General features: G+C 43.0%; 1 protein-coding gene across 7 annotated transcripts in view; it reads right to left on the bottom strand.

Moving 5' to 3' along the window:
* Positions 1 to 24874, bottom strand: part of tcf3b (transcription factor 3b) — a 29223-nt gene extending 4349 nt beyond the window's left edge. The window contains exons 1-20 of one of the 7 annotated variants that reach the window (XM_079506638.1): positions 24263 to 24874; positions 21264 to 21369; positions 18500 to 18572; positions 13108 to 13181; positions 11852 to 11924; positions 10991 to 11031; positions 10611 to 10743; positions 10091 to 10137; positions 6407 to 6506; positions 5957 to 6057; positions 5514 to 5634; positions 5214 to 5272; positions 5008 to 5083; positions 4610 to 4671; positions 3936 to 4139; positions 3697 to 3808; positions 3168 to 3315; positions 2806 to 2862; positions 1887 to 2122; positions 1494 to 1642 (exon numbers count right to left, since the gene is read on the bottom strand). In XM_079506638.1, coding sequence (XP_079362764.1) covers positions 1500 to 1642; positions 1887 to 2122; positions 2806 to 2862; positions 3168 to 3315; positions 3697 to 3808; positions 3936 to 4139; positions 4610 to 4671; positions 5008 to 5083; positions 5214 to 5272; positions 5514 to 5634; positions 5957 to 6057; positions 6407 to 6506; positions 10091 to 10137; positions 10611 to 10743; positions 10991 to 11031; positions 11852 to 11924; positions 13108 to 13181; positions 18500 to 18572; positions 21264 to 21347 — 1944 coding nt within the window. In that variant the 5' untranslated portion in view covers positions 21348 to 21369; positions 24263 to 24874 and the 3' untranslated portion in view covers positions 1494 to 1499. The remainder of the gene's footprint in view (positions 1 to 1493; positions 1643 to 1886; positions 2123 to 2805; positions 2863 to 3167; positions 3316 to 3696; positions 3809 to 3935; positions 4140 to 4609; positions 4672 to 5007; positions 5084 to 5213; positions 5273 to 5513; positions 5635 to 5956; positions 6058 to 6406; positions 6507 to 10090; positions 10138 to 10610; positions 10744 to 10990; positions 11032 to 11851; positions 11925 to 13107; positions 13182 to 18499; positions 18573 to 21263; positions 21370 to 24262) is intronic. The other 6 variants (XM_079506640.1, XM_079506641.1, XM_079506642.1 and 3 more) reach the window with 6 other exon arrangements.
* Positions 24875 to 25434: the final 560 nt, after the last annotated feature.

Below are 25434 nucleotides of genomic sequence, written 5' to 3'. Positions count from 1 at the left end.
CAGTCTTATTTGAAGCTCGCTTAAACATGCTGAATTTCATTGCATTGTTATTGTTGCGTTAACATTTTGTTAATTTTTTGAAGTATTAAAAAGGCATTAAATTGTCCTAAATTGCCACTTTGTTATCTGGGTGGGGACCCCTAACCTGACTCCGCCAGATTGCGGCAGTATTGAGTTCACAAGTTCCCCCCTCCTGCCTGCATCTGGTCTCTCTCAAGCAGAAACGATGAACCCGAAGCAGCGGGACAAAAATCTGATATCTCCGTAATAATTTCGAGTTGTAGTCCTGTTAGGTTGTGTCTACATGTGCGCTGTGGCAGCGCTTCAATATGTCACCAGTCTCGCGTTGATCCCGCATATCGCTCCGATCAGCATTTGATCTGAATACATCGTCTCTGCCCAAGAGAGACCAGATGGGAGCAGGAGGAGGAACTCACTGCTGCCGCCGCCATCTGGTGGAGTCAGGTTAGGGGACCCCCCCCTCCCCAAAAAAACAAAAACATTTGGAGATCCCACTGAGGGTCCGGACCCACAGGTTGTGAATCACTGCTTTAAAACAAAAAACTGATCCAAGTTAAAGGATAGTTCACCCAAGAAATGACTTTATTTCTATTGTGTACTTAATTATGCCTTACACATCTTTAGAATCAAAACCATGGGGTGCTAAGGATGTGTATAGGAGTCTTTAGTCTTTAATTTCACCGCCATGCTGGAGTGAGTGAGTTTAAGTGAGCGAGTGGCCGAGATTTTGGGTATTGAATTTGGCTTAAGTCACCAGGTTGGTCTTAGGGACCTCTAGCAGGGCTAAATTAGAAGACCTCAGTTGGCGAACAGGCACATGGGGTTCTAGTAGTTCAGCTAGGTAGGTGACTGCGGTGCCAGTTTGAAAATATTCCTTAATGGTAAATCCCAAATCACCAAAGAAGAAAAACTTTTAAAGTAGCCGCTCATGGGGTTCAACCAAGCCCCCAGAATAGCTGGACATCGTTGAAGTCGTCTCCCTACTGGTCAAAACCTGGTACTGCAGGCGGGCTGGGCCCAGGTTACATTTATGAATGAATCATGACGTAGGACATGACTTGGAGGTACCACAAGAACAGCGCGAGGGGTACTATGATAGGATAGCGTTTTAAAAGTTTGTTTTAATCAAGAAGTTGTTGTTTTTACTGTAGCTTAATACAAAATGATAAGACATTTGGGACACACTAGGAGCAGTGTTTTTGCGTTTATGGACAGATTTTTCATATTGTTTTGCATTGCTGCTGTTAAAATTTGAAGTTTGTTAATTTTTGGATTCGGGATTTACTGCAAAGGAATATTTTACAAACAAAAAATATCCGTGACTGAAAGACCTCACCGGGTAAGTAAACGATAGAAATTAAGACTTCTTGGGTGAACCACATCCCCCGTACCCAGGTTGTTTTCTCAAAAACAGAATATTCAATTTGTCTCTCCCTGTACCATCGGTAAAGTAGCAAAACCACTATGCCTACCTGGCGTTACATGTGGCTGACTGGATTGTGGCCATCGCCACCCAGACTAGGATGGCCTCCTGAGAGCATTGGTGCGTCTCCCACCACTCCGGACACCTTCTCTTCCTCGCGACGCTTCAGACATGCTGCCTTGGGGTTCAGGTTACGTTCTTGAAATAAGAAGAGAGATTATCGCGTTTGTTAAAATATGAAATTTACCTTATATGGAAGAAGAGCTGGGGAGAGAAGCAGGAAGCAGGAACCGGTCCTAATGATATTCTAACAGCTTGTGCTGCACAGAGCCCTTAACGTCATCCTCAACTTGGAACAACAAATCAGAGATCAGTCACCAGTATAGCCATTTGCTACAATTGTAAATTGTAGCATACGTCTTCAGGCTTGGTGGTGACTGACCTCTCACTTGTTGTTCCAAGTTCAGAATAACGTTGACAGCTCGATGCAAGATAAGCAGCTTGGTCTGAGGTTTGTCGTTGCTCAGGTGGAGCTGGCACATCCTTCCCAGCTCCTTGAAAGCCTCGTTGATGTCCCTCACTCGCAGGCGCTCGCGGGCGTTGTTGGCCACCCGGCGCTCCTTCTCGCGCTCCAACTTCAACTCAGGGGGAAGGTCCTCGTCGTCCTCGTCGTCCACACTGGGAATAACACGTAAAAAAAAAAAAGGATGAAATATGAGAGAAATGTGCTATATAAATAAATTGCACTTGACCACCACTTGTATTATGAAGTGAATGGAAGAGAAGACAGTAAGGAGCTACACTCGAGATGTTTTAGAGAAGGGCAGCAGCATCCTGCCCTCAAGTTATCTTTGTCCTTTGACCTGTATCCCACATAAGCTGGAAATGTTAACATACGTTTGTATCTCAACAATGTGCTTATAATGCTAAATGCGACCACAAGTTGTATACATTGTCTGGCAGAAAAGAATTAAGAGTGCAGACAATGTTGAGAATGTATTTTTATAGTTCAATATGTTCATATAGCAGCTACACCAACAAAATGTGCCTTTAGTGGTATTTGAAAAGAGCCAAAAAGCACATTGTCGCTGTCGTGTGGAAACCATTTATTCACAAGCTCTTTTAAATCACTTAATAGATTTTTCAAAAAATAGCAAGTCTACAAGCTCAGAACATGCTGTGATGCAACTTGTTGTGAGCTTGTATATCAGCTCTTTTGCTACTTTTGTGTGACACTGTCGTATGACGAAGTAGTGCATTCAATTATTGGGCGGGGGTGAAAAAACATAAAATGTTGAAATATGGAGATACACGGTTTCTACCCGACAGCAAAAACCTGAAACCCTATTGGAGAGACTTACTCATCATCTTTCTGGTCTGAAAGGCTAGAGAGGATCTGGAGGGCCAACGCCTCTTTTCTGTAAACAACATGAAATAAGGGGTAAGAGGGTATGTCAAACAAAGTTAAACACCAAGTCTAACCTAGGCTAGCATGGCCTGGGACATTCAGATTCAGAATGTAGTGGAAAACAATTATATTAATTAAGCACATATTATACAAATCTCATCAAACCAAGCAGGTCCTATGTTTTTTTTTACGTCGCAACGTAAGGGTAGCAACATTTCCACCTATGTGGGATAAAAACTGCTAACTCTTAACAGATTAAACAAATGTAATGATACAAGCTAAAAGCAAAACAGTGATTGGAGCGAGGAACTATACCTTGCTCGATTGCGTGCCATCTTGACCTCCTTCTTCTCCTCCTCTGACTTGTCTCCAACGGATGAGTTTTCGTCATCCTCCTTGTCCTCTCTCTTGATGTCTGAAGCGCTAGAGGAGTGTGTGGAACGGGCTACACCACCGGGAAGATCTAGCAACAAAACACACACACGGTCATCAGGGTCGTCCATTTCCAAGACGCTGCAAACTTGATTTCAGCTAACAAGTGGCTATTTCCTCCATATTTATCAGCAAAGGTGTGATATATACACAAACACGGGGAGTACGGTAAACATTGTTTTGAAAAACACATTTGTGTATGTATTTTGTAAAGTTAATTTCTTTGATCCCTAACACTACCATTTGAAATGTTTCTTCCGAAAACAAAACAGAAAATGTCACTGGAGGACTCTGGCTGAGATAAAGAGTCAAGATGACAATGTCCCCTGATTAGAGGAAATAGCAGAGCCAAGCAAATACTACAGCTACTACTGTGGAATAAGATGGTGAGAAACGGTGTGCTAGGACTCACTGGTAAATCCCTCAGGTTGACCAGCAGTCTGTGGTGGTCCAGAGGCATGGTGACCGTGCAGCAAGGTGCTGCTAGGTGGAAGGCCTGTGGGCTCCTCGTGATGGTTCCCTCCCTGCAGAGAAAGGCAGACAGAACATGAACCAGGTCTCCTATTTTGCGTGACATCACATGACTGCAGTATTTTGACAGAGACCCACAGCCGTAAAAGCTCACACACACACACACGCACACACACTTACCATGGCCGGGTGTCTGTTGCTGAGGGCCAGTCCAGCGTTGGAGAAGGCAGGAGACAGGCCTCCGAGGCCATTATGTACCGAGGACACACCACTTAGCAGGCTGTGCATGTCAGAGTGAGGGCCCCCCAAACCTGGGCCCTGGCCCCCGGCATGGCTACGCAATACATGGATTACCTCCTCCAAACGATCCTCCATTTTATTCTGCTAGATTGGCACAAAATATATGTAGTTTAGCAATATTTTTAACAACATTTTGTTGTTTTCTGGCTCAATTCAATTTATATGCAGGCACTTATTGATAGGATTACGGCTAGTTTCAGATGATCAATTACTTATTTAGGGAAATATAACTAGCAACTAAGGTTGAACGATATGGAGAATATATTATACAGCCGAATGTATACTTAGATGTATGACAGGGTTGCCCCCCGAGCCACTGTGTGGCGGAGTATAAATCGGACTGTGGCCGATAGGAATATTTTGGAATAACGCCCAACCTTACTAGTAACATTATGAACATATTACATAATATGAACGGGCAGTTTCTACAATTGCAGAACTAGCAACACAGAGTAGTTATAGATCATATATAGACAGATGCTTATTTCAAATAGCATTCTCCTCATTAAGTACCAAGAACAGTAATTTATTTTGAGACAGATGTCTGACTGTACCAGTGCATGAGTTTGCCCTTCGTAGTTGGGTGTGGGTGGTCTTTGCCACTGAGACTGAGCCCCTGCAGAGATAATGGATGAAGAGCAGCCAGTTAATGAGGGTTCAGATAATGTTCACTAGTGACAATTCTAAACTCTAACAGCAGATGGAGCTACAGATCCATTTATCAAGTGTATGAATCTTTTCACAGGTCACTCCTTACAAATCAAGTATAAACCACACAAGGATCAATGACGAATCTTAAAATACGACATATATTCTATCTATATTATGCATATTAATATAGATATATTAACAATTGAAAACAACCAAATCCAAGATCTTCTAAATGGAAGCCCATATTTCCCCGAGTCTAGACGTGATCCTTGTACAAGCATTCGGGATGGCCTTATTGTACCTGCAATTCCCTGAGGAGAGCCAGGGGTGGAAGGAGCCGAAGAAAAGTTGTTACTATTATGGTCCGAGGGGTAGATCTGAAGAAGTAAAAAAATGAAATGAGCACTAAGCCTCTACATAATGAACAACATCATACACTGGGGAAGTGAAACTATGAATTTCAATGAGATACCATGAAGCTGTGGAGGGAAGAGGGAACAAACTCACCGATGCCAGAGCCTTCCCGATCTCATCTCCTGAACTGCCAGCCGTGGTACCTCGGCTCGCTGCATGAAGACAAGGAAAATTATGTTGGTCGGACAAACTCATTCATTAGTGTCTTAGGTACAAAATGAACCATGGACTGACCTCGAGTTACGGAGTTCAAAAATGGGAGATCTACAAGCTAACAGCACATCGGAATTGAGCTTGTAGATCTGCCATTTTTTAGATAATGTTGCCTGTAATGGCATGCCCAAAAGCGGGACGCCAGGATTAAAGTGGTTAAAAGCCATTAAAAGGTCTTACCCATAATGCCATCTCCATTGAGGGATGTGTGGTTGTAGGAGGACGGAGCCGAGTGGAAGCCGTTGACCTCACTGCCATGTAAAGGATAGTTCTGTGGGGACAGAGGCAGGGGTTGACGCTTCTAGAAAGAGAACACAGGTAACTAGATTAGAAAACGCACACACCCCTCTTAGAAAAGATACAGACTTTCAGTCCTATGAAGGGAAACAAGTGCCTTCATGTCTAGTACCAACACAACCGTTTACCGACCATTTCATTATATGGTATGATGATCTCTGTGGATTTTTTTAAACAAAACTAAATGCCATATTTAGATAACTAGTACTGATAAGAATGTGAGGGGAACGCACACAATCAGAATAAAAAATAGCCTGGGTAAAATCAATGTCAGAGGACGTGAGTGAAAGACCAGACGGTAATATCAGAAAAAGAATCTCGCTCACCATCCTATCTTGTGGGTTGATAGCAGAGAAGGAGCCTGGCTGTCCGATGTGAGGGGAGTTGCCCAACATGGCAGAGTAGCCTGATGAAGACCATGGGTCCTCTGGAGATGCACAAATATTATTTGTTATAGTACATATTAAAAAAGTATGCAAGCATTAACCCATTTTGGGTGGGAACCCCTTTTGGTGTTAGCATTATGTTATGCTTTAGCTATTGAAAAATAGCAGATCTACAAGCTCATAGCGCGCCACCGAGTGGCACGCTACGAGCTTGTAGGTCTGCCATTTTTGAAAAATCGAAGAACCACTGACATAGAAACATAGCTTTTTCAGAAAACGGTCAGGATGTAGAAGACATTTTTAGAATCTGATCTCAGGACAAAATGGGTTAACAATGCACGGTCAAACTCTGTAAAAAATGATATCGTAAAATAAGCACTGCAAGGTTACCTTGCATGTAGAAGGATCCAGGGTAAACAGCTCCAGGCTTGGCACCAGGATATCCTCCATTCTCCCTAGCATATTCATCACCAGATGTGGAAGCGTACACCTAAACAACAGACAGGAAAAGAATGCGCAGAGTTGGCACACAATTTCCATACACACAAGATCTGGATATTTTATTCTTCTGAATCACATTGCTAATATTTTCCCTTCACGCATAGCTCTGAACAACAACCGAGGGAAACAAGTCAGAAAAATACTGGCCCACCCTATCCATGTCAAATTCCATTTAATTACAATACTCTGACAGGCCACAAGATGGCGCGAGGGAGTCTGCCAGGCAACCAGGCAAGCAGGCCATCCGTCCATGGCCTATGGAGGACAGCACAGCGACCATGGCACGCTGGGAAAAGCAACGGCTCGAATCCCAGTGCACAGTGAGTGCTTCCTCTCGTTCCCAGGGGTCCAGTGACATCGCACTGTCACTGCCTGGCCTACAGCCGCTCCCCATAGACACACCGTCTCAGCTCACACACACACAACACATTCTGCGAGAGCCAACACACACTCACACCACCACAACACCACCACGTCTCTGCGGATAACATCAAAATAAACTCAACAATATTTAATCCACTTTCGATGGCGTCGATTGGAAGTTCATTTTTATCATGCAAACACAAGACAAAGCTTCTAAAGACTCCTATAATGACATTGGACATTTTATATTAGTCCCTCAAGGTGTTCAATAATCCTTTCTACTTAGAGCTAACAAAAATGGATGCTGTGCCTGTGGTGACATTCCACTCCCATGTGTTCCACAGCCATAGAATGAAGACAGACATGAGGAGCCCTCCACTTCCTGACACCATCAACCATCATTTACTCTTCCTCACGTGTACTGGAGGGGTGGAGAGACAGAAAAACGGGAGAAAGGAAGACAGAGAGAGAGGAAGAGACGGAGAATGGAGGCTATGCTGCGAAGAATGCTAATCCAGAAAAGGGACTTTTTTTCCTGTAATTTGATTTAACAGGGAGAAGTGGAAAGGGAACGGAGAGATGCACTTCTAATTACAGAGCCATCTGCCTGTTCCTGGACCACGTCCAACTCCACAGGCAGCTGGGCTGAGGAGAGGGAGAGGAGGGAGAGAGACAGAGCGAGAGTGAGAGCGAGAGAGAAAAGGGGGCTGGGATTCAGTCAGCAAGAGAGAGAGGGGAGGGAGGGAGAGAGGGAAGGAGGGGGGCCAGAAAGAAGAGTGAGAGCAAGCAAGAGAGAAAGAGAGATTGCAGCGAGTAGGGGGTGGTGGCGGGTGGGGAGGGAAAAAATGAAGGCCCTGATGATTTATGAAATGCTTAGTGAGATAAGGGGTGGGGGGGGGAGACAGAAGAAGGTAATCTAAATGACTTAAACAAAGCTTGATATGGCCAGGGGAGTGTGAAGGGAACAGGGGATTTAAAAATGATCACGGCTAATTCAGGGGAAAACATGACGGAGATGGCTTCATTTAACAATGGGCTTTAGGTTGCTCTTTCACGGGGAACAATGTCGCGCGATTCCTGCTGCTCTGGATGGGAGCGCAGAACCACACAAAGACTGGCACTGCTGGATAATTGTATTCACAGGAAGAAAAGGGATTTCTAGGGTAAAATCCTCCGCTAATAGGGGTTTAATGTAATTCAGGTTGTGACCGTGTAAAGGTCCCCACACTGGCAAAACCAGGGTTGTGACATGTTGCTGGGGGAGGAGTGAGGAAGTGAGGGGGGTGAATAATATCAAAACTATATTCAAAAATGATAATTGAACAAGCATGGGTTATGAGGCTGGTGCCTGGTGGACAACCTGTGGACAAGAGATCAGCTCCTCTGCACTGCTGTTTGATGGTTTGTGAGGACAGTGCTCAGGGATCAGGATCTAGTGTACAGGTATTAGTGGATTACAGAGGTTGGGCACTTTGGAGGAAGGAGGGGGAAGGAGCTTCACCACTAAGGCTAGTGCAGATTTGTCAACAGTAATGACAACGATGTGCATTACTATTTGCATGTATAAGGAGGATATTTACCTACAAGTTGAAACTAGTAAAATAGTGATGCCATCACCTCAGTTCTTATGGTTGCTTTACTTGCTAGGACTGGATTAATTAAACTGGATTAAAAAAAAGTGCACTAGATGTAGAGAGAGAGAGAGAGAGAGAGAGAGAGAGATGAGATGAGAGAGAGAGATATGAGATGAGATGGGAGGAGTGTTGAAGGGAGGGAGGGACCACAGGATCATCATCATCAGTCATTAATCTGGGCTCAGACACGGGGCTAAGAGGCCTCGCAATGCGCCGCGCCTCACAACTGGGTCACTCACAGGGGGAGGCCCACCCAGACCATCATGTGGCGAGGCGTAGGCGGGGGGGGGGGGGGGGGGGAGCAATTCACACACACACAACATAATTTGGGCTGAAAACCACATGGCCATCGTTGTCGCTGCGGGGAATGGTTGCGGGTCATACCGAAAAAAAGACGACAGGACCTCCATCAGACCACACAGTAAAATTGTGTGTTCGTTGAACTCAGAAAAGTGTACAATGTAACCAAAGGGCCCCTTTGGTTACATTGTGTACACTGCAGAGTTTACACTTAGTTTTTTTTTTTAAGTCGGAAAGCTAGGTCTGTCCAGTCACACATAAACTACACTTAAACCACACACACACACACACACACCTCTACTACACACACACACACACACACACACACACACACACACACACACACACCTCTACTGCTGTACCACAGCATACACTACAGCTTTCCACTTAGTTTCCAGATAATAATACAATAAGATTCCATAATACATCATTCACACTGTGCTGTTCACGCAATTGGGCCCCAGCTGACAGTGACCCCCATTATTCTTGTCATTAGAGTATGGTTGTGACACAAGATTGTTACAAGATGTTACAGAAAATGTGTTTGTGTAACAGCAGTATTCTTTTTTTATTGATGACCAGATAGAAGCTCTTAGTATAGTAACTTAAAACTTTCAAATATCACAAACTTCCCATTTCATGTTTCATTAGGCCTCCAATAGTTGATTAAGAACCAAGTGAAACTTTTGTGGTTTGGTTTTCCAGTAAATTTAGCTACAGAGAGTAGCCGGAGAAACTGAAACTGGGTTCATTACCACTGGTCATATCACCATAAAACGTTGGTGAGGGGTGCGTTAAAACGACCAGATTGGGAGAGGGTTAAGGTTAGGTTTAGGTGTGCTGCCCCGTGGGAGGTTAGGGTTTGAGGTTGTAGGACTAATGACTGGTCTAACCAATGACTAGTCTAAACTAAGTACTGCACCCCATAAAACTGCAACTGTAGAGCAATCCAAAGTGGGGCGTGATTGAAAGCCACCACACTAGACAGCAGCACAGAATCCAGGTATTTTCTCCTTTTCTGTACACATGAGAAGCAGACCCTGGGGATTACAAGGAAGCAAGCGTGGACACTGCAGTGACAAGCAAAACAATGTTTATCGGAGGCATTCGGAGTCACCTAGCTGTCAACTCACAGGGAAAGAGGGACTGAGCAAGAGGACCTTAACCTATGTCTGTCACAGGACTGCTCAAGCAAAGTACTGAGAACAGAGAGAGAAAGAGAGAAGTAGAGCAGACTGGCTGTGGGCTGTGAAGGGGAGCAGAAATTAGCTCTTACCGAGGATGGCAGGCCATGGGGTTTTCGGATCTTCTTCGGCTGGGTATCTACAGAGAGAAAGAAAGACAGACCGACAGACAGACAGAGGGGGGAGAGAAACACAAATTGAGGATGTAGTCATTGACCGTTTGTGTCAGTGCAGGTGCAGTGTGGGCTTCTGGTCCTACCACCATCTAATAATACGTGTGAATGTGTAAAATGTGGATACATCAGTGTGTTTTGCGTTTGTGTGTCTCAGTGTAACTGAATTTGTTGTTTTAACCCTTGAAGTTTGAATGTGCACTAAAGTATCCACAGTCACACTGAAGTGAGGGGCGCTCTTATTATACACATTCTGTGCTCAGCCAATCAGCTAAGGACACACATAGATCAAAGACAAAGTGTTAGTGGAGATCACCTACGCAGCATGAGATCAACACAATAAAAAGCCCTATTGCACATAAATGGGAACTGTATGTCCTGGATTCGTAAGATGACCTAATAAAGCCATCTATGAAAAGCGTCTACTCCATTGTCCTACCTATGCTTCCATCAGGGGGTCTCCTCCTGGGGTTGTTGGGGTATGACGGGTAGGACTGGGAGGCATACTTCAAGCCAGAGGGAGACATGGCATCAGGGCTGGGCAATGAGATGTCACTGGGTAGGAAGCCAGGCTAGAAGGAGACATGGATTTTGTCTTTTAACAATACATTCAAGGTTGCACGATCACAGGAACTCCCTTCGCTTCTAGGAAACGGAGGTCGCTAATTCAATGTGTTTCACAGGAAAATCGAAGTAAGACAAGGGGGTGGCCTTTATATTAGTCGCTTAAAATGAGTCTCCCCCCCCCCCCCCCCCCCCCAACACAAATTAGAGCCCCATATTATGGACATGTGAGGATTAGGCTTAATGGTTGCTTACCTGGCCTCCAAAGGAAGAATATGGTGGCCTCTCGTTTTTACCTGTAGGATGAGAATGGTCATTGAGGGATTATGAAAATCAAACATTACACTGTATGCTTGTGCGTGTGTGTGTGTGTGTAAATGAAAAGTAGGTTTGTGAAAGTACAAAAAGTCCAGAGATGCCCCCCCCCCCCACACATCTTTTTTTTCAGTACGCTCAGCTGCATAAAGCTGCCTGCCAGATAAAACCCTAGGGAGGGTTTCTGCTCTGCTGCCCTAACATCCAACACTCAACCAATGAGCAAACGCACACACATGCATGCACACATAACATTCACATGCATACACACACGCATCCACGCACACATTTTGCCGCCCAGATAACGATGTTTTGCGGTCAAAACAAAATATGCGAAAACAGCTACATCAGCCACTGAATTAAAACCCATTGTCATTTCAATGTTTAGCTCTGAAGTTCTGAACAACAGGGCTGCTTTATAATTCATGTTTAAAATTGACCATATCGTCGCTGTCGGGGAGAAACTTTGTATCTCCATATTGTAATGTAAATGCCCTACTTTATCATAACAAAGAAGTAGTGAAAATAGCAGATCTGCAGTATAAGCTCGCAACGTCAGCGTTGGGAGTGGTTAAGTAAGCTATTTTTATCTTTGCTTTTTAATTTAAATCACAATAAAAGAAATTACGGATATATGAGGTTCCCACCTGGCAGTGACAATATGATGCAACATTAAAAAAAAGGAGCAATATTTGACACAGCTCTGACATTCCATTAGCACAGCAGCCATATTTGGCCTTACATCACACGCGGGGTCGGGGAGGGTCGGGGTGATGTGAGACGTCATAAGATATATCATACCTGCAATCCCTGAGTTGAGGAATGGGGAAGACAGGCCTTCATGCTCGCTGTAATGAGATCCCTCTCCATAGCCCTGGAAGAATATTGGCACAAACATACACTGTAATGACACTTAAAGGACCATACCACTGCAAATGCAACATTATCATAGCCACACACAGATTCAGCCAAACATTTTTCTTTGCAACTTTTTCTTCATCAATAGAATCGACTAGTCAATGTTGGCTAAACATCACTGTGTGCTTAAAAATCATGCACATTAGAATTCAACACAATACATTACCGTTAAAAAGGAAACGTTACAATCATAAATCAATCTTTTGTCCAGGGGGGAATTTCAGCTACACTTTTCAGATCATCCCGCTCTTTAAAATTGACAAAACACAATGATAATATAACTTTGACAGAAATATCCACATAATAATATTTAGTGTGGATTATCTATCTCAAATGAGTTTCAAGTCTCTGCAAGTTGGTTTTCATATCGTGCTGAAGACTGATGTCTTCCTAGGAACAATGCTACAGTATACTGCTGTGGAAAATGCAATAATTCAAAATGTACTGTGCGTTGTAGTCAATGGGCTAAACATGCTAGACCACTGGTGTGGTCCTTTAAAGTGGGATGTACATGCACCAGCATAAGGCTAAAACACACAAATGAAAAATAGCCAGTGATTCGAGGCCATCTCCCCCCATGTGCAGCTTAGTGGTTACCCTCCCTTTTACCTCATATCTAACCAAAAGCATCCATGCCAAGGAGATCTGCATCAGCTTGGGGGATTCAAACACCGACTTTCTTAATTATCAACTTGTGGTAATCAAAGTCTGCTGCATTTATTTCACCCCCTGTTCCTTGTATTTACAAAGAGTTGTGCCAAGACAGTTACGGAGGATGTGAAGCCGCAATTACCGGTGGGCTTCCACAGAGGTTCAGGACTGGCAGAGAGCTTGCCAATGCATGATTCTGAGCCAAGGCTATTAGATAGAGAGGAAAACTACTGCTCCGAAAAAGGGGGGGGGGGAAATGGCACAGAGCGTGCCAAAATACTAAGCTGATGTGGGGTTTGCAGGAGAGGGTGTTATTTTGCTGTGTACATGTATGGCTGGTTTATTGTGTGCAGACATTCATGTGCACATGAGATACAGACAAAGAGGGAGTTAGACCAAGACAGATATGTACAGACACACAAAGAAAGAGTAAAATGCTCATAAACCGAAAAAACATTTGCAACCAAAATGTGTGTGTCCATTCTTACCCGTCCTTGGTTAAAAGAGGGGCTGTTCTGTTCTGCTGATCCCCAGGACCCAGAGCCACTGCGTTCATCTAGACCTGAGAAAGACATGTTACATTGATTAGTAAGAAGACCAGTAACATAGGATAAACATAAAGCAGAGCTGAAAGACACCGCCAGGCAGGGACGTGACTTGGCCACTGCCGTCAAAAGCTCATTAGCATTCCCCAGATGAGACTATATCATTAGTACCATCCTATGTTTCACCACAGGTATGTAGCAAATAGCAATGTGCTTATCCTAAAGTCACATCAGACAGTGGCACCTGTCGACAAATCGTATACTTAGTATCCCGTTTTATTGACAGATCCCAGTGGACCTGGATAGGCACAGCAAAAATGACATTGTACATAAACGCCGTTATATTATAAAAGGATTTTTACATGAACAGAGAAACTTTTTTTTAAATAAATATGCGAGACGCTTCCTTTTTTCACACGTTCTTCCTATGTATCATGTATGTATGAGAATTGATGGGGTGGGTAAGGGGGGGAAGGTGTGTTGAGAGGGTGAGAAGTGTTGGGTTGAGAGATGATTGAGTATTTGAATGTGTTGCACTGCATTTTCTTCTGCATTTTGCACATTTTCACAGTTGAAAATATCAAAAATAAATGATAAAAAAAAACATATGATAAAAAAGAAAGTAAGATGCTGCTCAGGATACTCATTTACCAATCTAATGAATAGGGGTGTCCTAACAGTGACTGAATATTGGAAGATGATCACTTAATAATTTGCAACCCAAAAACTAGGTCTAAATAGGTCTTATTGTAAGCCACATTCACATCCCATGATTTATCTAGGTTATATACTGTGTTCACAGATTTCTCTGTGCATCTAAAGTTTAGATGCACATCTAAAGTTTAGATGCACATCTAAAGTTTAGATGCACAGAGGAATCTGTGAACACAGTATATATTGGTTTAGATTCTAAACCAATCACATCAATTTGTGAGTGGGATGTTGAGGACAACCGATTTGGGATTTGCTTTCTACATGGTCATCAAAACATTCACAGCGATTAGAGTTCATTTCAATGTAAAATTACGGACGTGCGCTTCCGTGAAACTCGCCACCACTTTAAACAGTCTTTTCAAAGTGGAATATCATGCTACACCTCTGTGTTACTACAGACTTCTGTGGGGCAATGTGGACACCATTTGCAATACGACGTTGGATGGTAAAGCTACATGACTGAGTCCTGAGCTCCAGCGATGGTTTAGTGTGCTGCTGGTGTTTGTCATTTGTGCATTTAAGCCATCGAGTGGAGATGGGCTGCGTACATGGGCTTAACAACGAGAGAGAGAGAGCGGGGGGGGTCTGTGTGTACACACGGAGGATAGTAGTGTAAGAGAATGAAATAAATATTATTTCAATTCATCATTGAAATTTGTTTAACTACAGAAAATAATGTGCTTGTGATTTACAATTGTAATCAACAGCAAGCACACCACGCTCATATATAAACATATACACATATATAAATGTATATACACACACTGTATACAGTATATAAACCATGAAACAAATGCGTTTAAAAACTGAAAATGTGATTTGAATTGTGAAATGTTTTAGGTACACAAAGGGCCAGTATAAGTGACAGAGGGGAAACGCGTCCAAAAGATCGCTGGAGCAGAAAACTCCAAAATACCCCCATCATCCCCTTCTCCCTGTCTTATGCGCTAATGCTATCCAGCCTCTCTGGAGACACAAGGCTTAATTGCATACTGATTTGCATAATTGTGCATATTAATGCGGTTTCCCTATGAATATTCATATTTCGCCTTTGATTTTTGCCTAATTAAAAAAATGTGTGTGAGAGAGCGAAAGAGAATGAACGAGCGAGTGGAGGGATGGGAGAAGAGAGCGAGTGTGAGGGGAGGGAGGAGAGAGAGATGGAAAAGAGGGAGGGAGAGCGAGAGGGGTCTGGGCGAGATCAGCAGCCTGGCTGACGAGTGAGAATGAGTGATGAGACTAACAGAGCGGAGCAAGCACCTACACACGCTGCGACAGCCGTGATCTATGGAGCTGATGCCAGTAGCATGGAGAATCAGGGGAGTGGGGAAGAGAGGGGACGTCAGAAGATCAGCCTCGCTTGCTCACTGTCAGCCTGGCCCTGCTGAAAGGCCATAGGACTAATAAAAGCACTGTGTCGCTGGCAAAACACAGGAGAAGCTGCTGACGGACAAACTGATAAATAAAGATGGCAGGGCAGACTTTTCATCAAGGTGCCTCGATTCATAGCTTGTTTTGTCCGGTGAGAGTCTGACCCAATTTAGAAAGGTGATATGCACCAAACAACCGTGAAACCATTAACTATCAGATATTACATGAATATATCTAAAATCAAAAGAAACGCACTACTTTCGACAGCCAGGAAATGTTACATTAACCAAAACACTGCAAACACTTCCACACCGCCTTTGGGAAACGCACAGATCATGCATAATCACCGGCAAAGTAATTTGCTTTGAATAGGCCTAGAAGGCAATGGTTTCGAGTGTTTGAGTCAAACTCTGAATCCTCCATACATTTTTCTAATACACTGCACAGCCTCCTACAAAAGACTCAATTTGACCAGCGGGGGAGCACGGGATAGAGAGAGCATGGCCGTGCAGGAGAAGTCTGTCAACATTGTTTCACACTTAGTGGAGTAATTAACTCAGAGGCAATTAAAACAAGGTGGAAAGCTGCTGAGGTGACACTGACACTCAGCCAGCCTATGAGAGCCAAACATTGTGCTATACCAGGGGAGGGCAGGCGAGAGGAGAGGACTGTTGTGATGGTTGCCATGTTACCCCTCTTCCACTGATGCCACTGCAAAATATTAAGAATCATTAACTTTAAGTAACAATAGTGGCCGCAGGGGGGAAACACTGGAATTATTTACTATGCATTCTCACTATTAATTCAATAAGTAAATGGGGGCCATATAATACTAAAGTAATGGGGAGTTGTCAAACTAATGCCGATCCCTTTCATCCAAAACACTGAATTTTTGGACAAATTGTTTTAACTACGACTACTACTAGGTAGCTAAGTAAAGTTAAGTAACTACTTACTTACATCTACTACACTCTAGCTGCAATACCGTGTGTGTGTGTGTGTGTAGCGTGCTGTGCCGTTTGTTGTGATAGGGAGAAGGGGGAACAGGCCTGTTGTATCCCTTGAAGTTGTGTGTGTGTGTGTGTGTGTGTGTGTGTGTGTGTGTGTGTGTGTGTGTGTGTGTGTGTGTGTGTGTGTTGGGGGACGTTGCCAGCAGCTGCAGAGGTGACAGAGGGGACGCCTGCCTGAAGGCTCGTAGGCTTGGCCAGAGCCTCACACTCCACCTCCCCAATATCCCCTTCACTTCAGTACACTCCAATCCTCTCCTACACGACACACCCCTCTCCTCTCCGCACACACACACACGCTCTGACCACTGAGGAGGGAAGAGGGACGCCTAATGCAATTAGCACCCCTCTGAGCACTTTTGTGCTGATGAATAGAGGTGGTCTGGTGGGCCACCAGACCACTCCGCCGTTCCCGCGCTGACGGCTCCCTGACTACACAAGCCGCCAAAGGCTGACGTCACAGGCGGACCTTGCTTCTTTCAATTTCAGTTCTTGTGCATCATCTGCATCAACCAGCGAGGTTCACAGCCGTAATCACATATAGGCCCCCCCACTACAGCATGATGAACAAGATCCTGTGAACGAAGCTGCAGGACGCCATACAACAAAGCTACAGGACAGATCACAACTCACTACTACCGATGACACATCCAGGTGACGGGGAACAGCCATGGAGGTTTAAGGGCACCTGAACAGCCACATTATCCATTTCACTATCACAAACAGTGCACCATTCTGTGTACTACATCTGTGTTATAAATGTGATACACATCTACATGAAACTCCTGGCACAGAATTAGCAGATGTTTGCACTTTGACTCTCGCTTGCTATCAGAACCTACCTGGCGCTTGCTGGAAGTTAGATGTGACAGCTATGATAAGAATCACATTCAAAATGTGTCAGTGACAAAAGGGGCACACTTTAGGACTTGGGGGTGGTGGGGTGTTTTGGGGTGGTGGAGGAGGGGTAGGCAGGAATTAACTCCTCACTGCTAAGTAATTGCCTGCTCTAATAGAAACAAACAGATTCCTGCCTTCCACTGGCTGATCCCTCTATTCAGTGAGCTCTCTCCCACTCCGGCCACTCACTGCATGCTGGGCCAGTTTAAGAGGCTGCAAGCTGGGGGTGAGGGGCATTGTCTCAGGCTCAAGCCATTTCCTGCAGATCAGTGGGGGGAAGAGCCCTGTGCTGTGTTGGGGGAGGAGTGTTTTACACTTCAGGGTGGGGGAGTCGTTTCAAGTCCATAAGCCCCTTTTTTGCCTTTGTTCCTCTGTGGCTGAGTTCTCACTCTGGGGAAGGCTGGGGAGTGTGACTCGATTTCACACGGCAGGTTGGCAGGGTGACAGAAGAGTGGAGCAACATGACTTACTAATAACATTCAGGAAGAGAGCAAAAGCTGGCTCATATGCTTCAGGTGTTCTGGGGTGGGAAACTGACAGCCATTTTGGGCTTTGAAAAGGAAAGCAACAGAAGCCAAAACAATGAAAGCACACTTATAATTTATGGAAGAGGGGGGGTGTTTAAACTAACATGATCCTGCTCGTTATTGATACATGTGAATATTAGGCCATTTCCAGAGTAGAAAAGGCCAGGTCAAGGTTTTATTTTTACGCTATGCAAAATAATTGTCTTCCAGCTACACTGTGTTAAAAACACTTAAGATGGTCAAATCCCTCGGGCTGTATGAGTCACATTGGATAGATAAAGAAAGAGGATTTAACAGGAGAGAGACCACCACACATAAAGGCATAGTAGAGCAAGCTGTTGCATGTCCCCTAACAAGAACTCCCATCAAAGTGAGGCTCTAGACAGCTTACTACCAGCAGTAAAATATACACATGCTTTCCTCATCCTGCCTAGGTTAAATACACGCATATTTCTTTTCCGGATTCCGGCTAGGTTCAACTTCAAAATGTGAAAATGCTGAATGCAAGCAATTTCTTTCCATTTGATGTGTTAAATAAATAAGCACCGTTTTCAAGGCACATACTGCAGTTAGCACTTTCTCATTTCTGCAAGCAAGCAGATGTATATTCCATGCAGGATACAGCCATGTCAATAAACATTAAGTACAAATACAAGTAAACAGCTAATGGTTGAGAAACTAAAATAATCGTGTTTTGAAAGGAGATGTTTAATGCTTCTTTATGACTAATTAGTTACGTTTGATACCTAATAAAGAATGCAGCAAAAATAATGTGGTCTCAGGCGTTTCTGTTTCTGTAGGTGTTCTGCATCTTACCTGATCCACTGAACTGACTGCTAGCGAGCGTTGTTGGTCTTGGCTTTCCATTGGCGACAGGAGGTGCAAACATCTACAAGATGGAGAGAGGAAATGCTAAGTAACAAAACACCAGTCGACGCATTTCACACATTATAATTTCACCCAGCCAAATCAAATACTTTGTCACTTTATGTATGACTTCATTGATCACAAATGCCCCCACCTTCCCCCAAAGCTTTACCATTTGAGAAATGTTACACTTCTTTCTCTTACAAACATGAGAAAAGGTGTTAAGCCTCTCTCAAACACCCTACATTTTTTTTGAGTAGAAACATTGGTGAGCAGATCGTTTGACTCAAAATGTTAGTTCACCAAAGTTTCTGGTAGCATGTAACAGTAACACTACACTGTGGTAGTTTTCTGGTATGATGGTATCTAGGCCATTGCAATATGCCAACGCTTGAAAAATAAACCACTGAATCTGGCGACGAGTTAGCTTTACCAGCTTTTATTGCAGAAGGTGCATCAGTTAAGGAAAACCTTCATTCATTAAATAAATATTGCATTTGGTATATATGTTGCACACACACACACACTAGATATATGCTGAGCATCTAGGAAGGAACAAGGAAGAGTCAAACATAACCCTCTGAATAAAGGGGACTTTTCCCCCATGACCACTCCTTGTTGATTTTGTTGAAATGAAAACAAGCAATGTTTAGTAGAAAACAACTACTTTAGTGGGGGCTGTTGACACGCCTAGCATGTCATGACTGAGCACCATAAAAGAGCTGCAATGCAACAGCCACATCCTCCTAACCATCCGTTTTAATTGACTTTCCTAAATAAAAGCTACAACGGGAGTTTCTCAATGTTACATACACATCATAGGGTTTTCGATGACCCAGCCGTTAGTCCAAAGAAACCTCATGGGACAAACAATTACTTTATTAAGATTAATGTTTTAAAATGACCCTTTGTCCATCCATACATAATTAGTATCTATAACGCACAATTTAGTTTTGCCCAGCTATTCAATTTATTGAGAGAGAGAGAGAGAGAGAAAGAGAGAGAAAGAGAGAGAGAGAGAGAAACCTGACATTGCTGCTTCTTTGATCCTATGAGAACGGATGTCAACACAACACGCAGCTTACTCTACAAAGGCATCAAAACAAACAAAAACACAGGTGAATAAAAAACAACTATGAATGCTGCAGAACGGATGTCTAGAGAATACTTCTAAAAGCATTGCTGTGATAATCATCAGCTATCAAATTGTGTTTGTTGTTGTGACCCAAAAAAACAGAGAAAAAATAAAGAATCAGTTCTGAAAATAACACTAAAAGAAATTAATCTCCTCCAGAATGAACAAGCAGCCATCGTCTCAGGCCCAGATCATATATCATAAATGTGTCTGTTGAACTGCTTGTAGCAGTGAGGAGTTGGTGTAAATTTGGTCCTGGTGACTCAGGTTTTCTCACGGTCCTACACATAAAATCTGTACTGTTATTCAACTCTCTGAAAGTGTAGACAATTTGATTTGTAGATTTTACCGTTTGGTTCTTCTAATATTACTTTCAAGTACCCGTGTTGATTTCTTTTTAAAGATATTTAGACGTTATGTATCGTATCCGAGCATTGTCCGAATAGCAGGTGTGATTTCCCAGTAGCACAGGGAGTTCCCATTACCCCACTGGTGAATGAGTGGAGTCTGCATACACAACTGAGTAACTTAGTAACTAATCTTTAAAAACCTATCTTCTAAAAAATAGTGAAATATACCTACAATGAGCTAAACATCCATCCATCTATTAAAAAGGACATAACATTGGTATTGCATTTTAGCCAATTGACTATGACTCATGGTATGCTCTACTGCCGACCATTTTCAAAAGCATACAGTAGGTTTCTTTTCTTTTCTCTCCTTTCTCAAGGAATTCCATTGGTTTGTTTCCACTCATCTCAGTAGAATGCAGTATGAAAATCAACATGCAGGCAGCCACCTGACATTTGATTGAGATCCACTAAGTAAATAGTATGTGGATATTTGTCAATGTTATGAAATCTGTTCATGTTAATACAATTTAAAGTGTAATTTGATTTGTAAAATCTAGCTGAAAATACTTTTGAGAAAGGATTGATTTATGGCTGAAACAGTTAACAGCATTGAACAGCTGGTGAAGCAGAGAATGTTATGGTAGATTTACCACTTGAAAGTTTGATCCTTAAAAACATTGCAAAATCTGATAACCTTGCAATTATTCCAAAATATAACAAACTGTAATATGCATTAGCAAATGTAAATTACATCATGAGTCGTAGTCAACAGGCTAAACATGCAATACCGCCTATATGGTCTTTTAAATGGGATGGAAACAAAAGTAAAGTGTTCCGCATCCTGCCATGCTAGATGACAGATGACAAAATCACTGCCATTCCTATTTTTTTAAATCAGAACTGACCAAAAGGTAGAAGAACGCACACATGCAAACTCACCCATGACCCCACTACCCATCCCATACAGCCTTATCTCTCTCTTCAAGTCCAACGCCTACCTTCCACTCATTTTGTACCCACCTCTCTGACTCAGACCTCTCCCTCCCACTGCCATCCAAACCCACGTCTGAAGTCTATCTGCCTCCCCTCCACTCCCAACAAGACCCCTATACCGTTGCCATCCAGAGTCAAAGACCCGTAACCCACTACTACCCAGACCCCTATCCCATTGCCACCCCGATCACCCATCCCACTGCCCCCCCAGACCCCTATCCCACTGCCTTACCGCACTGAAATCCAAGAGGTCGTTGAGTTCCTTGTCTGTTCCCACTGTTCCCGTAGCCAATCGTTGCTGCTGCTGCTCGTTCATGCCCTTCAGTCTCTAATAAACCCTACGAGAGAGATTTGCAGATACCAATGTTTAATGGCACCAGACCACAGTGAGTACACACATTAAATGTGGTTATAAAAAAGGGGGGGACAACAACAATCTGTCTGATTCAAACTACCACTGTCTGGTTAGATCACTTAAAAACCATAAACAGGGCAGCCATGTAGGCTGCTCCTTCATGTCCTAAAAATACTGGGAATATGTCAACACTGTTCATAGAAGCAGGTGAATGTAATGAACTTTCCCTAAAGCAGCAACATCCATACCCACTCAGGTCCACCACAAATACCTGTCATTCAAAACTTTGAACATGACAATTTATAAAAAACACAGTGGCCAAATTATTATCATTTTGACAACATTCCCTGAGTGAGGGAAATTTCCCTCAGATGCTGCCTTTCCACTCAGGCAGAGAAAAATACAATGACACATAATGATGAATATGCTGCCTTTAGTCAAATAACTACCAAGTAATCACTTAAAATTTGTCTTTCTTCACGCAACCCTCGCAAATCATGCACGCATACGTCGATCACTCATTGCTACATAAAAGATAATGTAATACATTTACAATTACAGACATAATTGGGACTATTGTTAGCCCAAGGAAATAGGGGTGAAAGGCAGAGTTAATGACTGTATGCAAGCACGTCATTACCAAATTACCATATGTCAACTCAGAAGGAACCTTGTCAAATGACACAGTGAGCATGAATACTGGATTTACCCTGTTTTGCATTCCAACGGAAGCCTGAGGCAACTCTCTGATGCTGAGCAGTGGCTCTGCATGCCTGACAGAGGAACTGGTGGAGAGCAAGTGGAGGAATAGAGGCACTGGGACACCAACAGGTGGTGTGCTTTTACAGCCTAATCCAGCACTAGTATAATTTGTTGTTTCAATGGAAAAATTAAATTAAGGGCTTTGAGCTAATATAATTAACAAAAAACACAAACAAGGATTTGATATGATCCAAATCACTACAGGGGGAATCTTCTCAATTGAGAATCCATAGTATACACCTAGACGAGACAAAGTCTTAGGTCTAAGCGTAAAATCCCCTTTCCAAAATTCAGCACTGCTTCAGCAGGGCTGGACAGGACAGACTAGGTTTTGTGAATTCAGACTAGCATACATAATCTAACCTTGAGATGGGGAAAGGAAGTGGGCAAACAACACATATGCCCAAGTGTAAATATGATACGCATTAGTCTTTGATTGCCCTTTCTTAACTTTTGGATAAGGTGACCAATAACGGGCAAATAACATTGGCCAAACGTGGCTTAAAAATGTTGGCCATTATTTCCAAATATTTGGAGACATCTCATCTGACAGTTAAAGGGGCAAAGATTATGGCTTCTGGTGACAAAATGGCATCTTCTGCAACTGTTGGATGATTTGGATCAATATTTGAAGGAGGCAAAAGATTAGGGCTCTTTGTCAACCCACACAAGCCAGAGAGGGCTCTTTCACAAAGGAGGCTGTATGTCCTAGGGTGAAACAAACCATTGGTTCGAGACTCGAGTGTTGAAATGGATGCTTAATTTGGAACAAGAACTTTACTACATTTAACCACCGGTCATGAGAGCAAACACATCAGAAAGATGTGCAGGCCTATGTAAGTGAGCGTGTGACAATGCTCTCCAACTGTGTACTAACCAAGCACCCTGTATATGCCCTTAATAAACCTACAATTATTTGTGGAATAATGTGTTAACGTTATTTTTTACGATATTCTGTAAAATAAAAAATAAACAAGCTACAAATGTGCACAGAATGCATGGGAACATTTTAGTTGTTAAGAGGAAAGGTAAAACATAATAAATATGTTGACTGTAAATGTGTGATTACCACATTGTTATCGCCATATTAGCGACTAGTATTTGTGCTCAATGGAAAAGACAGTCAACAGTTGTTACAAATTATACTACAAAAGACACAAATGTAATGTATTTGCATCTAAAACATAAGCAAATGGGCCTCACTACTTCCCTTGTGTGGAATTAAACGATGTACGTAAACATAATGCTGATACACGGTGTAAACATGACTACATGGTCAACTATTGACTAGGCCACATCCAGGACCATGAGCATAGCCTACTGACAACTAACCCAGCAGCACTCACTATTGTGTTTTGAACTAGTCCCTAAATTGTCCTCGTGTTGTTAAAAGGGGACCAACAATATCTGCTAACTAACATGGCCAAAACAAACAATCGTGCTTGTAAATACACGTGCTGTTCCCCCGAGTATATATAAAAAGGAAACAATGTTTCTAACTTCAGCAACCAACAAATGTTACGTCTCCTTTCGGGATTTTAGGGTTCAAGTTGTGCATTATGAGGGAGTTCAGGCGGTGGGGGTTGGGGGGAATAAGGAATTTCCTGCCAAATGTGCAATAAAATAAAGTCTCGCCCGTGAGCAGGCAGTCCCATAAAGGGATTCTTAAAAGATATCCAATGGGGTTTTTTTCTTATATAAGACAATAAAGTTAGTTGGTGGTGTAGCGAAAATTAACCCACAACTGAAACTTCAAAATGGTCAACATTACAAATGATTTCATATTCCTACATTGTTGCTATTGTTCTGGTCATTGGGCGAGTGGAAAGGACACAAAGAAAGAAAAGGAAAAATCTAAGTGCGGCTTCTTGTAGAGAAGTAACGTTTAGCGGAGTGTTTTTTGTAGAACAAAGGAGTAATTTCCTCTTCTTCGTGGTCGATGCGGAGACCATCACACACTTGGCTCGCCACCTCAAACCAGACAAAAACTTGCATCCCCCGCTTTAACCACACATTCCCAAAACTTTTCTAAAATTTGCAGGCACTACAATATAACCTTATGAAACATTACATGCAATGTGCCTAAAATACGTGAGCTAAATGGGAGTAATTACCTTTCCTCTTCAAACGTCTGGTATCCAACAGTAAAAAAAAGAAAGGCAGAGACTCGGCAAGGGAAAAAACATAAAACTTCGGGAGAATTTCGACCTCAGTGTATGAAACGCATTGGATCGCCGTGGATGCCTTTCCTTTTCGCCACTAAAACACCCTGATTTTCGCACAGCGCCCACGTGTTCGATACAATGTAACCAAGTCTACGTGCAAACAATTCTATTATAGTTACTAATCTCGCGTCTTTCCTTTTTGTTGTTACAATTGAGATGATTTCATTCTTCTAGTAGACATCTTCACCACCTCCGTCCACATTGTCAGACGCAACAACGTATCCCTCCGCCACAAAAAGTGAGGGCCTCAAAGCCAAGCGGTGTCCAATTTCAAACGCCTTTGAGGGACGGGGCTGTTTTAGCAAGAATGTAATGAAAATTTACCTCGAATAATCGCCGAGGCCGAAATCGGTAAACGTTCCGACGTTAGAGCTCCGTCCTTCTCCGCCCCGAACCTCTCGCTTCAAAATACGGGCACTAGTACAGCACTATGTTGTCCGGCGGAAAGTTACAGCAAGAAAGTTAGCTGCGATTACACAGCAGCTTGGCGAGATGGAACGATAAATCCGAGTGAGTCCCGGCGCGAATGAGAAGGCAGATATAGTTGACTGGCAGGCGCACGGACCAATGGGCGTGTTCAGATGGACCCTCCCTCTTCTTGACGCTCACTTTCCCTGTGTGCTCGGGGAGGGAGACTGGCTGAGGGGGGGCTATGCGCTGACATCATTTTATTGCTTTGGTTGCTGAGACCTCCTTTGCTGTTATTATGAACGTGGCCAACACAACGCTCCACCGTTTTATTTAGTGATTTGCTGCAACTACACATTTTTATTTTTTGTTTCACCAACTATTACAATGGCATAACAGTGCTATTATATGTCCTTATGTTGGGGTTTAGAATAATAGATCATGAGCTTGCTGCATATTACAAAAGGGCCCCTGTTTACACCGGTATATGGTAAGTCTTCATTCAAAGTCCAGTAGTTAGTATATAGCCCAAAATAAAATCTATTGGGAAAAACATGCTACTGTAGGCTATACATTATAATCCATTGGAATTTACCAAATGCCAACCGTGCCTAGAGTAAATTTACACATTTTGCTTCCGTTATACCCTCTTT

The sequence above is a fragment of the Electrona antarctica genome (genome assembly GCF_951216825.1).
Source record: "Electrona antarctica genome assembly, chromosome: 7".
Classification (NCBI taxonomy): domain Eukaryota; kingdom Metazoa; phylum Chordata; class Actinopteri; order Myctophiformes; family Myctophidae; genus Electrona; species Electrona antarctica.
Note: the sequence above shows the minus strand (reverse complement) of the source record. Positions and strands in the feature narration are given on the sequence as shown.